The 14,922-nt window shown below is 41.6% G+C and overlaps 1 protein-coding gene across 1 annotated transcript; it reads left to right on the top strand.

The window, feature by feature from the left end:
* The first annotated feature begins 3,049 nt into the window (after positions 1–3,049).
* rprma (reprimo, TP53 dependent G2 arrest mediator candidate a) lies at positions 3,050–7,908 on the top strand. The gene has a single exon (XM_055638079.1). The coding sequence runs from the start codon at positions 4,754–4,756 to the stop codon at positions 5,081–5,083; it is 330 nt and encodes a 109-aa protein (XP_055494054.1). The 5' UTR covers positions 3,050–4,753; the 3' UTR covers positions 5,084–7,908.
* The last annotated feature ends 7,014 nt before the right edge of the window (positions 7,909–14,922 follow it).

Genomic DNA, 14,922 nt, shown 5'->3' with positions numbered 1-14,922 from the left:
GTCCGGGCCGACTACACTCATGCAAGCTCTTTATGCCCCCTGCTGTACATTCAGCAGAAAATTTGATTTTAAATAAATACTAAACTTCTGTGGATGAATCACAGAGTAATTGAATGATGCCAAACAAATAACAGATAGAACCCACACATCGTTTCACCCACACACATTTACAGCTGCCAATGGTTCTTAAACTTCATAACAATTCATGGCAGTATGCTGTTCCTCTGTGCTCCGTTGAAAAAAGTTTTAAAATATGTAGACAAAATTATTATGTTAACTATTGCTATATGTTAAAATATTGTCTCATAAATGTTTGAGGAAGATGCTTGTTGCAGGAGTAACTGGGAAATCTTCAGTCCATCGGGAAGAATATTAATGAGAATACCAAGCCGCTTTTAAGCAAAGGTTGAGTATTAATTCATTTTCTGACAAAAATGAACTAAATCTTACAGTTTCATGCCATGCCATAATAAAAAGATCTTAGCTTTGTTAAATAATGCCAGTTTGCCCTGAACCAAACAGCCCAAACATAATGTGGAAAAAAGGTACTGCAGATGCTGGTTTTCAAGAATTGAATTGAATTGAATACTTTATTGTCACATATGATGAGTCACAGTGAGATTCTTTGCTTGCAAACCCAAGGTATGCAAATAGTCGCCCATTAAGTTACAAATTCCACCGCCCCCCCTCCCCAAACCAGGTCCCCCTTTGTTCTTCAGCCCCTCCACGCCAGGTCCCACCTTGTCCATTGTCCATTGTCCAATCATACAGTGCTGGAGTATCTCAGTGGATCAGGCAGCTTCTCTGTACAACATGGATAGGTGACGCTTCGGGTCGGGACCTTTCTTCCGACTGATTGTGGGTGGGTGCGATGGGCAGGACAAAGCGTGGCAGGTAATAGGTGAACACAGGTGATTTTCTTTTGATAGGCAGTTGGTTGGGCAAAGGCCAGTGATAAAATAAAGAAGATGTGAGACAAAACCATTGAAGCGTTGCATATTGTGAAACTAGAGGAAGGAATGTGGGTGGAAGGGGAGGTGGAGAAGATAAATAGGTGTGAGTCCAGGTAGGGCACAGGGAAGAGGGGAATGAAAGAAAAGATGGGAGGGAGAAAGAGGATGGGGAGAGGCAGTTTGTTAGAGGTTACCTAAAAATTGAGCTGTCAACGTCCATACCATTGGGCTGTAAGCTACCCAAGAAGAATATGAGGTGCAGTTCCTCCAGTTTGCGTACGGCCTCACTCTGGCAATGGAGGAGTTCAGGACAGAAAGGTCAGTATGGGAATGGGAAGGGGAGCTAAAATGGTTGGCAACCAGGAGATCCGGCAGGCCTTGGTGGACTGAATGCAAGTGTCCGGCAAAATGGTTGGCGAGTCTGCGTTTGGTCTCGCTGATATACAGGAGGCCACGTTGGGAATGTCGATGTACAGGAACCCAGTAAACTACAATTTGATTGTAATCAGGTACAGTCTTTCCACTGACTGGTTAGCATGGAACAAAAACCTTTTCACTGTACCTTGGTACAATGACAATAAACTAAACTATTACTAAATATCTTCTGAGTATAGTGTACGTTCCAATATTCGATTCCATTTATTTCTGAATTGTACTGCTGTATTATTTTAAAATGTTGTGAGCTGCAAGAAGTTTTCAACTAAGTCTGACAGTTCAGGAAGATATTTCTGTAAGTTTAATATATTTTGGGAATTGCTTTAGACTTAAATGAAAACTTCTTGCAGGTCACAACACTTTAAAGTCATACAGCAGCATTATTCACAGTTTATATTTATTTCAAAATTTCCAGAAACTGAACATTTTCTTTATCTTTTGTTCGAGATAATCACATTGTGAATATCAATGAGAATATCATTGTGAATATCAATGTCTCATTGATACAGGCACTTTCTTACATTAATATTGGGCAGCCAAAGCTTATTGCTGGAATAACTTCATGATTTAGCCAGTAGACGGAGCAATAGATTTGTAAATCTCAAGTACCTTCTTTCGAAGCAGGCCCTCGGATTCAAGGATGACTTGCTTCCTTTTAGTTTTGATCAGGAGCCTTTAAAAAAAAACACAATGTTGTTTTATACTTTCTGATTCCTCGGTCAGTCAGAAGATAATTTTGGTTGACAAATCTCCCAGGACATGAGCAATTACTAACTTTATTAATTTTTAACTTAGGACATAGAAATCTCACACATCCTGTTGGATAAAGTTCAAAATTTTAAGAAGAGTATTTAATCAATTATTCAAACAGGAATGTTTGAGTGTGAACAAGTGAGTGGAGTCAGGCTGTTTTCGCAATGGGATCTGCATGTTCTAACTATTTGAAGTGTAACAAAGCATTACATATTCCACTCCCACTCATTGACTCCAGCAGACCCTTTTACCAGGGCCACGTCAATACGGTTGATGGCTTTCTTATGTTGCTCTGACCTAGTCAGTGGGAGGGAAGTGACTGCTGACAAAGTTAGGCACAGAGGTTAAAATTGTCCTTGATACACAAGGAACTGCAGATTTATTTAGTTTAATTTACAGATACTGTGTGGAGACAGGCCCTTCAGCCCACCGAGTCCACGCCAACCAGCGATCACCCCGTACACTAATTCTATCCTACAAACTAGGGGCAATTTACAGAAGCCAATTAACCTACAAATCTGCACGTTTTTGGATTGTGGGAGGAAACCAGAGAAAACCCATGCGGTCACACGGAGAACGTAAATCTCCGTACTGACAGCACCCGAGGTCAGGATTGAACCCGGGTCTCTGGCGCTGTAAGGCAGCACTCTACCGTCACGCCACCACATGCCGCCCTAAACCTTGCTGGAACATTGACTGGAACACAAAATGCTGGAGGAACTCAGCAGGTCTGGGCCTGGCATGTGAAGACAACCAAACACAACAATATTTTGGTCCTGAAAAGAAGATTGTACAAGAATGCAAATCTTCCAGCTAATATGCTCAGGAGCATATACTTTGTGTTTTGCTTCAAAGAAATACACTAAAAATACCCACTATCTCACCATCTTAAATAAAAACAAAATATCACCAGCTCTGTCCTGAGCCTCCTCCACGGTCAGATGAGGCCACGCACAAATTGGTGAAGCAGCACTTCATATTTTACAACCCAGTGATATGTATGTTGATTTCTCTAATTTCAAGTAATTCCAGCATTCCCTCCCACCACTCTCCCCCACCATAGTCATCCTGCTACTTACACTTTTCGCATCCTTGTATCCCTTCGATACCACCTCTTCCCCAGCCTACAATGGACCATTGTGGGCTCCACTCTTCCTTGGTCATCTGTTGCCAGCCCTGCTTTGTTCTGGCCTTTTCCTCCTCCAGTTCACTCCCCCCTCTACTTTCAGTTCTGACCCATCCTTTTTCTCCAGAGATGCTGACTGACCCACTGAGTTACTCCAGCACTTTGTGTCTATCTTCAACCTATATTCAAGGACAGGTGATGTTAGCACCTGACTGTTTAAACCCAAACCTAGTTCTGCATATCATACAATGTAATGTTGTACATACTTGCATTGCATATTTTAAAAAATCAACATGAAACTAAGGGATATTTCCAGCTTTAAGAAATGTATGAAAGATAGACACAAAGTACTGAAGTAACTAAACGGGTCAGGCAGCATCTCTGGAGAAAAGGAATAGGTGACGTATTGGGTCAAGACCCTTCTTCAGGCCAAGTCAAGGGAGTGGGAAACTGGAGGTATGAGGAGGTACAAAGAACAAAAGAATGGAAGGTGTGAAAAGAACAAATCAAGGCCAGCAAGGATAGTCAAGGAAAGGCAGAGCCCACAATGGTCCATTGTTGGCCATGGAAAAAGTGATAACGAGGGAGTATGAACATTGAAACTAAACAGGATGACGATGAAACTAGTAGGGGGACTAGGGTGGTGGAGGGACGGTGAGCGAGAGAATGCAAAGGTTATTTAAAATGAGAGCAATCTATATTCATACTGCTGGGGTGTAAGCTGCGAGAGGAAATATGAGACGCTGACCCACCAATTCGCCTCACTCTGACAGTGGAGGCCCGGGACAGAAAGTTGAGTATAGGATTGAAAAGGGGTTAAAGTGTGTGTCTGTGGGTTAATTTTAATCGTGGATAATAATTGCACACTTTGCAGTTACAATTTTCTTTCGAGAAGATAAGTTATTTTTTTTATAAATACATAATCAATTCCGGATCTATCCTCGCAATCTTCACTTCCTTTTAAAATTGAAACGGTACAGATGGATGGTTTTGCATTAAGGGAAAATTATTCCTGCGGTTGTCATAATCAAGGACAGCTATCAACAGCCATAACATGCTACAATCCTCGTGACTTGGTCTCATCCGGTCCCAATCTCAGACGTTGTTTTGTGTTTACACCTCCTGCCCATTCCCTGGATTTGGCAGATATCTCCCGTCCGGATAGGGGCGTTCTTTCATTATGCTAGAAGCCGGTTCCCTCCTCGACAGAAATGGTTTCATCCGGAGCCAGGTATAAGAAGCAGGGCGAAGCGAACAACGTTCACACTGCCTTCTACTTGGATCGAGCAAGCTTCGAAGTGGAAAGACAAAAAAAAAACACACACACAAGCAAGCAACGCTTTTTATTTTGTCCCTCCCTGAATGAAAGCGGCGGTCTCTGCGCATTTGGCACTTTCGGAACATTTGAGTTAAGGCATTGGTGAATGAGACGGCTGCAGACACTTGTTGTTCAACAACTCTCAGTCGCTCGAAGTAGTTCACAGCAATGAATTCAACGCTGGTGAATGAGACCGCCAGCCTTGTGTACACGAACCGTAGCGACCCCTTGGATGCCATCATTAGATGCTGTGGCAACAACTTCTCCTCGGTGGTGACTGGCGAAGGCTTCGTCTTGACCGCTCCGGACGAGAGAAACCTCTATACCATGAGAGTGGTCCAGATCGCAGTGATGTGCGTCCTGTCTCTCACCGTCGTTTTCGGGATCTTTTTCCTCGGCTGTAATCTGCTGATCAAATCAGAGGGCATGATTAACTTTTTAGTCAAGGATAGAAGACCTTCCAAAGAGGTGGAAGCCGTCATGGTCGGTCCATATTAACAAGAACCACCGGCAGAAATATATACATATATTATAACTCAAGGATGAGGACGTCTGAGGTTGCTGACAGCGACGCTGCCTTGTACTCTGGTACCAAACTAGAGGATTACAGGGACTTTGATCAGTATTTTGAGCTTCGGAAGAGGAAACCAAGCAACCGGGAGCGGACCCGTCAGCGTCTGGTTTAATAAGAGGACTTTTGGTGAGAAATATAAGGGGAAATGTTGGGCTTTTCTGCTGGCATTGACTATATACACACCCTGTCTGAACCATTTGCCAATCCCTTTCTGTGGCCAAATTTGATCAACTGAGGAATGTCCAGGAACCGCTGCACAAGTCGAGGGGAGCAGCTCACTCGCTACTAAAACGACTCTACCGACCGCTAAAGTTGTAGATATAATCGCCTTGTCTATCGATATTTTTGTAAAATAGTTATTCCTTTTATTGGAATTCGCCGGTGTATCTTGTCGCTTACATATTTTTCCTACAAAGAACATTCCAATCCGTTCACCGGCAAAATCATATAAATGTCCAAGTGTATTTTCAACGTTGGTTGTATAAATTGCAATTTAATAGGAAACCTCTATTTCGGAAGTGTCAGGCTGTCAGTAGGGTCACTGAGCCCATAGCATGTATTCGCACTGGTGACAGAAGACGTCTATAGCATTTTGTATTGCAAAATATAATTAAAACGTATACATTTATTTTGGGGTTGTTATTCGCTAACTTGAGACGGGTGTTGCGTTGTGTTGATCGTAGATAGAAATGGAAAGTTGGGTCAGCTGCTGGGAAACGCAGTGAAGTAGCAATCGGTGCTCCCTGGAGCAATGCTAATGCTTCAGTGAAGCCTTTCTGAAGCTGAGTATCTGAACGCGGCGAAGGGATGAAGACTCGACAGCGAAACTGAGTAACTTTTGAGATTTTAACCCTTTGTGGATTCGGATCAGAAATTGGGAGTTGCTGTCATAGTAAAGGGCGACGAGTTCACAGTAAAACTTCGCCCTGGAGATGTTAAGTAAACAGTCGAGAGTGTTTACGGCTGAAAAGGACACTGCAAGCTGTAAAACGGGACGCCCAATTGACCAACTCGTGGGTGAGAATACCAAAACACTTTATAGTTTGAAGAAGGGTCTCGACCTGAAACGTCACCCATTTCTTCTATCAGAGATGCTGCCCGTCCTACTGAGTTATTCCAGCATTTTGTGTCCCTTTTCGGTGTAAACCAGCATCTGCAGTTCCTGCATACACACCTTATAGTTTGTGTTTGTTTCCCTCTGCTGTGGTATCGCTTTGTATGAAGGGAGCGGATATTTGTTGTTAATACTGAATAAAAGAAAAACAAAATATATCATTTAGATCGTGGTTGGGCCTGAATAATAGAAAAGATCAGTCTGAAGAAGGGTCCCGGCTCGAGTCGTCACCTATCCATATTCGCCAGAGCTGCTGCCTGACCCGCTTACTTCAGCACTTTGGGTCGATGTTTTTGTTTGTAAACCAGCATCTGCAACTCCTTGTTCCCACAGTTTATCATTGCCTTCTATGCGGACAGGAAGGCGTGAAGGGGCGGAGAGAGGGGGTCTCTAGAAGCGGGCTCTCCAAACCTCATTTGCAAAATCCAAATTGCTATTTCAACATGTACAGTCCGTAGATATGCATGCAACAAAACATGGACTCGCGTCTTCCTGGAAATACTGATTCATAATCTATTACATTATTTGCATGTATCACAAATGCAATCCTTTTACACACAGAAACACCAAATAGCGAACACACTTATTCCAGACAATTCTTGTAACCATCAGCAAAAGCTGACTTTAATAGAATAAATGTGTATCCATATCCCATGTTTTATTGAATGGTAATCGGGAAATGGTTAGTTTAATTAGTGAGGACGATTTAAGTACCGCAGTTACAGTATTACTTCGTCTCGTGGCAGAGCTGTATGTTTGACGCCATGGGTGCACAAACCAGACAAAGATTTAGGCACACGTTTTGTTTTGATTGTGGTATTTTTTCATGAATGGAAATTTAGTTATTCATTGGTCGATGGGAATAACTCGAGGGACAGGAGGTGGGATTTGGGCGAAAGAAAACGCTTTCAATAAATAGGAGTTGGCCACCCTTTAGACAAACAATAATGCCTCGATCACAAATGCGAATAATCGGAGTATTTTTACCACTGGGTGAATTTAACATCAACAAGAGGGATTAAAGATCCGTTTAGTCAACTGGCAACATTCTAAGAAATACAAGAGCATTTATCCTTGTGATCTGACCCCGGCAACACCACGAAATAACATTGACCGCTTTCTTTAGTGTTTCCATCAATTCACGGTGCAAAACATTGCAACATGATTTATCATCGGGGGGTGGGGGTTAATCCAACAATTGCGACGTGCCCTCATCTTAAAATAAGTACATTGTTTCCTCGTTTCAATGCAGTTTCTAAAGGAAAGCTTTAATGTCACCTCCTTTCTCAATCAGTGGATGGTGCCTTTTACAATTTAAAGGATATCAGTTCGAGATAATATATGGCATGACCTCGTTAGTTTGTCGTTTTGAATTAATTATCGATTACCATTCAATAAAACATGGAGTATGGATACACGTTTATTCTGTTAAAGTTAGCTTTTGCTGATGGTTACAAAAATTGTCTGGAATAAGTGTGTTTGTGTGGTGGGGGTGAGTAACGGTGTCCCCAAAGTGTGTAGGAAGGAACTGCAGATGCTGGTTTACACCGAAGTGCGAGAGTAACTCAGCGGATCAGGCAACATCTCTGGAAAAAAGGACAAGGTAACGTTTCGGGTTGGAAACCCTTCCTCCGATTGAAAGAAAGGGGGGGGGGGGGGGGGGGGGGGGGGGGGGGTTGGAGGAGTGGGGGGAAAGGCCGGAACAAAACAGGGGCGGCTACAGGCTGTGCTAACGAGAGGGATACAAGGAAGCGAACAGTGGAACTAATAGGATGCCAAGGGTATATTCAGGTATGCTGGCTCGCCTAACTTGGACAAATATTGATGGCTCAGTACTTAGCTTTTTTTTTGCTCGATTCGATGACCAACAAATTATTATTATAACAACTGCAATTTTTGTTTTGGATTCAAATCTGTTATATTAGTTTAGACAAAATGGTAGCTCATTTTGTATGTGATAATCTTTGTACTATCTTTGCACAAATTAGTGATGTGTCCCATTTGAAGCATCCATTCACTGGTAACTCTTTATTCCTCAATACTCAATGACATCCAGGTGTGATATGCACCTGGTCACATCAAAGAGTTCTCACAGCCACCAATCCCGGGAATGGAAGAAATCACCATTTTAATTCACATTTCAAATATGTTGTGGAATATGAAAAACCGGTACATGAACATGTGATTAAGAAAAAAATAAAAACACCATAAACTTTTTTGTTTAGTTTTAAACTATTATATTTTAAGATGTTAACGTGAGAGGTGTTTAAATCAAATGCATATGATTAGCTATGTTTTATGGTCAGAGTTCACTAAATTTCATATAATCCAAGAAAGGTCTGGCTGAGGGGTGAGCATTTAGGAATATATAAATGTGCCCTTTCAACCCATCTCATCCATGCCAACCATAGCCTATACCAATTGGCACCCATGCCAATCCAATGCCTATCTAGTTCAAGTTCAGGTTCACATTTATTATCACATGCTCCAATTGGTACAGTGAAATTTGAGTTACCATACAGCCATACGAATAAAAATAACACAATACACAATAGTTTAACATACACATCCACCCCAGCGGTATCAACGTTTCACACTGTGATCGAAGGCAATAATGTTCAGTCATCTTCCACTTTGTTCACCCGTGGTCGGGGCCTTTGAACCCCCCCCCGCAGTCGCCACTACGGAGGGCCCGATGTACAGGCCCTCTCATCGGGATGATCGAAACTCCAGCGTCGGAACGGAGGAACACACTTTGCGGCTTGGAGTTTCTGAATTGGCCGCTTCTAATGGATAGGATGTAAGACCATTGGACGTAGAAGCAGAATTAGGCTATTCGGCCCATCGAGTCTATGCCGCCATTCAATCATGACTGGTCTATGCTAATCCCATTTGGTCACTTTTAGCCCTTAACCCTCCACACCTTTCCGGATGTACAAACTCCATTCAAACACGTTTATTGTGTCTGCCCCTCTGGCTGCTCATTCCAGATATTCCCTATCCTCTGTGGGCAAAATACTACCCCCTTTTCTCTCCTTCACAGTTCCCCAATCTAATTTTTAACCCTGTGCTCTCTAGCTCTAGACTCCCGTACATTGGAAAAAATCTCTGACTATTTATCCTATGTCCCCTCATAATTGTACAAATGTTTAAGATCACCCTCAACCTCCTACATTATATTGAGAATTAACTCAGACTATCCAATCTCTCCTTATCCCTCCATTTCGGGTAACATCCTGGCAAAAGCTTGTTTGCACTCTATTGTACTCACGTGGTTTAGCACTTAGATCTGTTGCAACAAAGCATTAGATTTATAGAGGAGTAGACAAAGTGTTTAAGAAGTAACTGCAGATGCTGGAAAATCTAATGAACACAAAAATGCTGGAGAAACTCAGCGGGTGCAGCAGCATCTATGAAGTGGAAATAGGCAACGTTTCGGGCCAATTTCCTTCGCTCCATAGATGCTGCTGCACCCGCTGAGTTTCTCCAGCATTTTTGTGTACATTAGATTTATAGGATAGTTTGTAGCATGAACAGTTTGCACAGAGTGTAAATCAAGTTGTTTGATTTTGCAGGAAAGAGGCTGCAATCTGTGCTAAATCACTTATGACACGTTCAGTATAAAAAATCCTTGCACAAAAGTTTCATGCAATCCTTTAATGAAAATTACAGTATACGTAAAAAGCTGAATGTTTACTCATTACTTTCACAGTTATCCAGTTTGCACTCTTGCACATGAACTGATATCTGTGAAAAAGGAGAAGAGGTCCCACCCGAGAACAACACGCTATTTGATTTTCTCCCAGGCGTGCAGACCCACTGAGTTACTCCAGCACTTTGTCTAGTTGATTGTAAGTAGCATCTGCACATTTGTGTCACTGTTGTGCTGTATTCCAGTGAAAGTCTCCTCAAAGCGAACTGGTATGTTCCCACGTTCTCTCTTTCATACAGTCCCGAAAAGGTGGTCCCGATTGAAACGTCACCCATCCTAGAGTGCTGCCTGACCCACAGTATTACTCCAGCACTTTGTGTCTATCTTTAGTATAAACCAGCATCTGCAGTTCTGTGTTTCTACTTAAATATCTTTAACGGAAACTAAATTAGACAGTAATTCATTATATATTGTGGATCACCAAATTGTATTTCTATTGGGATGTACAAGGGTCCCGACCTGAAAAGTCACCAATTCATGTCCTCCACAGATGCTACCTGATCAGCTGAGTTATGCCAGCACTTTGTGGTTTTTTTTAATAAACCATCACCTGCAGTTATTTGTCTCTCTGTTGGGCTATTGATGTAAACAGCCATGCTATATGTTTGATAATCTTCTCAACACCTAAACAAAAAATATTGAATATTCACCATGATTACTATGCAATTTTTTTCTTAACATTTGGTCATGAAATTGTTAAAAACTGCTCAAGCATTAAAATGTTTCTAAAGATACTGAAATAGATGTTAACCTATGATATAAATACCCTGAGATGTAAAAATGTTAAAGATGTAACAAGAGGACTGTAAAATCGAAACATATTAAATTTCAAATATTGAATTATCAAAACAAGTGCTTCTATCTACCAAGATAAATTGAATGAATGAGTTTCTACAGAAAACAAATTCCACATTCCTGGGGAAAATGAGATTAGCAAATGCAGCAATATTTATTTAACTATGCAGGCAGATAGTCACTAGACAATAGACGATAGACGATAGCTTGTACTCCAAGCTTGCCATCCAGAATGAGTTTCACAGAAAATTCCACCATTCCTGGGGATGAGATTAGCAAATGCAAGCAATATTTACAAACTTGGCAGCAGATTCACTAGGGACGATAGACATAGACTACAGATGACGACAGACGATGATGATAGTCAATGATTAGACAATAGACAAAATGGCAGGATAGGCCCGATCCAGCACTGTTGGATCATGGCTGATCAAGTTCCCACCTGCAGAACATCAGGCCACTTACAGTTTAAGGATAAAGGGGAAGTCTTTTAGGACCGAGATGAGAAAAACATTTTTCACACAGAGAGTGGTGAATCTCTGGAATTCTCTGCCACAGAAGGTAGTTGCGGCCAGTTCATTGGCTATATTTAAGAGGGAGTTAGATGTAGTCCTTGTGGGTAAAGGGATCAGGGGGTATGGAGAGAAGGCAGGTACAGGATACTGAGTTGTAAGAATAGCCATGATCATATTGAATGGTGGTGCAGGCTCGAAGGGCCGAATGGCCTGGTCCTGCACCTATTTTCTATGTTTCTATGTTTTGAATTTTGTTTCACAATATATAGGAAGGCACCATATGAAATCCATTTTGTAAATTAATTAATGTTATGGTCACTGATATAATTTATACTTAACGCAAAGGAGGTAGATTTCAACCTGAGAATTGATTGGTGCTGTCAGAATGATCCGTGGTTATTGGTTCCACAGATCATTATTGTTACCACCTTGTTTCTCTGCTGTATTTGACTCTCCATTTAATTTTTTGCATCCCAAACCTCAAGCTTTCTGGCTCTCACCCAAGCTGATTTTGCCTTTGTGCAGCAAGAACTAATTGCAAAGTTTAAAACTCAAGATTTCTGCCTTAATCCCATGGATATCCTTTGGCTTCATCAAATAAAGATTTTAAACCTTGCACATCAGCCTAAGTAATCTGAATGCAATGATCTCTCCATGTGCTAGTTGCCACTGTGGAGTTGTTAATGACATTTTGTGTAGTCCTTTTAATCTGACTACAGGCCCCCAAATCTAAGCAGCTTCCTCCAGCATGTTAGGAGTGTTGGTACTGATTTGTAGTGTTGGTACTGATCTTTTGCTTTTGAAAGAGTGCAACTAGTTTTGCCGATACTGGAAAGGAAAGAATATAATTCTGGCAAATGATCTGGCGAAGGGTCTCAACCCGAATCGTCACCTATTCCATTTCTCCAGAGATGTTGCCTGACCTGCTGAGCTACTCCAGCATTTCGTGTCTATCTTAGGTCTAAACCAGCATCTCCAGTTCCTTCCTATACCTGGAGAATTAACTAGCTATTTATCCTGCCAACACTTCATGATGTATTAGGTTTATTATTGTCACTTGTATCGAGGTACAGTGAAAAGCTTTATTCTGCATGTTATCCAAATCAGATCAGATATACCGCACATAGATACAATTAAGTCAAGTTCAACAACATTAAATAAAGCAAAGATGAAGATACAGAGTGCAGAATATAGTTCCCTGCATTGTAGTGCATCAGTTCCATAGACAAAGTCCAATATCTGCAATGGGGTAGAGGTGAATCGGAAAGTATCCTAGTTTATGGAAGCTAGGTGATCTCATGTGTTTCGTGTGGTTCAAATTTACTCTCCTTACTTTACTTTCAGGATGAAATAGATTTACTGTATAACCATCTTATTAAGAATACCGGGTTTCATAATATTTAAACTCTAATTTGAAATTGTGCTGAATTATTTCAGAAGGAACATAAATGAAATTGGACATTTGCCTATGTACATAGAACATAGAACAGGGCAGCATAGGAACAGGCTCTTCAGCCCACAATGCCTTGTACTCATACCATGACTGATGATGGCAGGTATACCAATGTCCGTACCGAACATGATGCCAAGTTCAACTAAACTACTTTGCCTGCACGATGTAAAAAAATCCTGCCCCACACATCTTTTTTAAACTTTGTCCTTCCCACTTTAAAATTAAGTCCTCTACTCTGTGATATTACTACCCTGGGGTAAACAAGTTCTAGCTGTCCACCTTATCTATGCCTCAATCTAATTCAAACTGGCAAAATAAAACCAACTCTCTTCCAGTCTCTTTTGACTTTAGAGATACAGCGCACAAACAGGCCCTTACGCCCACCGAGTTCCTGCTGACCACCGGTCACCCTGTACACCAGCACTATCCTACACACTAGAGACAATTTAGACTTTTTTACCAAAGCTAATTAACCTACATATCTTTGAAGTGTGGGACGAAATCTGAGCACCCGGAGAAAACCCATGCGGTTACAGGGAGAATGTACAAACTCTGTACAGATAGTTTAGGTTAGTTTAATTTAGATTAGTTTAGAGATACAGTGTGGAAACAGGCCCTTCGGTGCACTGAGTCTGCACCGACCAGCAATCCCCGCACATTAACACTATCCTACACAGATTAGGGCCAATTTTACATTTATACCAAGCCAATTAACCTACAAACCTGTACACCTTTGGAGTGTGGGAGGAAACCAAAGATCTCGGAGAAAGCCCACTCAGGTCACGGGGAGAATGTACAAACTCCATACAGAAAGCACCTGTAGTCTGGATCGAACCTGGATCTCTGATGCTGTAAGCACTGTACAGCAACAACTCTACCGCTGCACCACTGTGCCGCTCCTCTTTTGAAAGATAAATTAACTTCAGCTTAGTCTTTCTACATTTAACATTGCCCTTTTTTCTTGGTTTCCAACCAGGCCTCTCTATTTTCCCCACCTGCCTCACTTCAGTCGACCTTTCTTCACTCCTATATCAAAACATATACTTCTTTTCCCAACTGTACTCTTCTGACTTCCATGCCAACATGTGTATCTTGTCTGCACTATTTACAGATATCCGTAGGAGCAAATGTGCTGGAGTAACTCAGTGCTGGAGTAACTCAGCGGGTCAGGCAGCATCTCTGGAGAACCTGAATGGGTGATGTTTCAGGTCTAGACCCTTCTTCAGATTAGAAGCAACATTTGACGTCCTATAAAATGCATTGATTTGGTATTTAAATTTTTTTTTAACTTTTCATTGAATTCAAGATTCAAGATTCAAGATTCAATTTAATTGTCATTTGGACCCCATTATGTCCAAACGAAATGCCGTTTCTGCAGCCATACATTACAAACAATTCTATTTAACATCAGCATTTTTTTTTAAAGTAAATGGAAATTATTCTTAATTATTTTCGACAATGTTTAACATGTTCCAACAGACTTCAAGGGCATTAAAAGATAATAAGGTTAATGTTGAGATAAGCCATTGGACCGAAGATTGTCATATGAACATTTAAACAGCCATCTGCTAGCGTAGCCAGCAGTGATTTTTAGCGTGATGAGTTTTGTAGTGAATGACCTTCAGTGGGAGAGAACAGGTGAAAAGGACAACAGCCAGTGATGGATTTCAAGTGTTCATAGTCATATGATGAAGCAGTAAGGAAACAGGCCCTTCGGCCCAACTTGCCCATGCTGACCAACATGCCCCATTCCACCTGACTGCATGTGGCCCATATCCCTCCAAGCTTGTTCTATCCATGTACCTGTCCAAATGTGGTAACAGCATTCAAACCCTTTAACTCACACTGGCCAGGCAATGGCCGCCAGAGAATCAAGAGGAGATTGTGCTGATAGGTTAGAAGATGGACAACTGGCAAGATAACCAATTCTGAAGATGGAGGGAGTGAAGGAGGAAGAAGTCGGGATAAAGAGTAAGGGGCAGATGACTAGAAAGGGTCTCAAAAAAATAGATGGAGAGAATGGCAAAGGGAAGAGGAAGACAATACCGTGAAGAGGGATATAGCAAGAATTTCCAACCCGGAATGTCACCCATCCTTTTCCTCCAGAAATTCTGACCCAAAACGTCACCCATCCTTTTTCTCCAGAGATGCTACCTGACCCACTGAGTTACCTG

Source organism: Leucoraja erinacea, chromosome 7, assembly GCF_028641065.1.
Source record: "Leucoraja erinacea ecotype New England chromosome 7, Leri_hhj_1, whole genome shotgun sequence".
Classification (NCBI taxonomy): domain Eukaryota; kingdom Metazoa; phylum Chordata; class Chondrichthyes; order Rajiformes; family Rajidae; genus Leucoraja; species Leucoraja erinaceus.
Note: the sequence above shows the minus strand (reverse complement) of the source record. Positions and strands in the feature narration are given on the sequence as shown.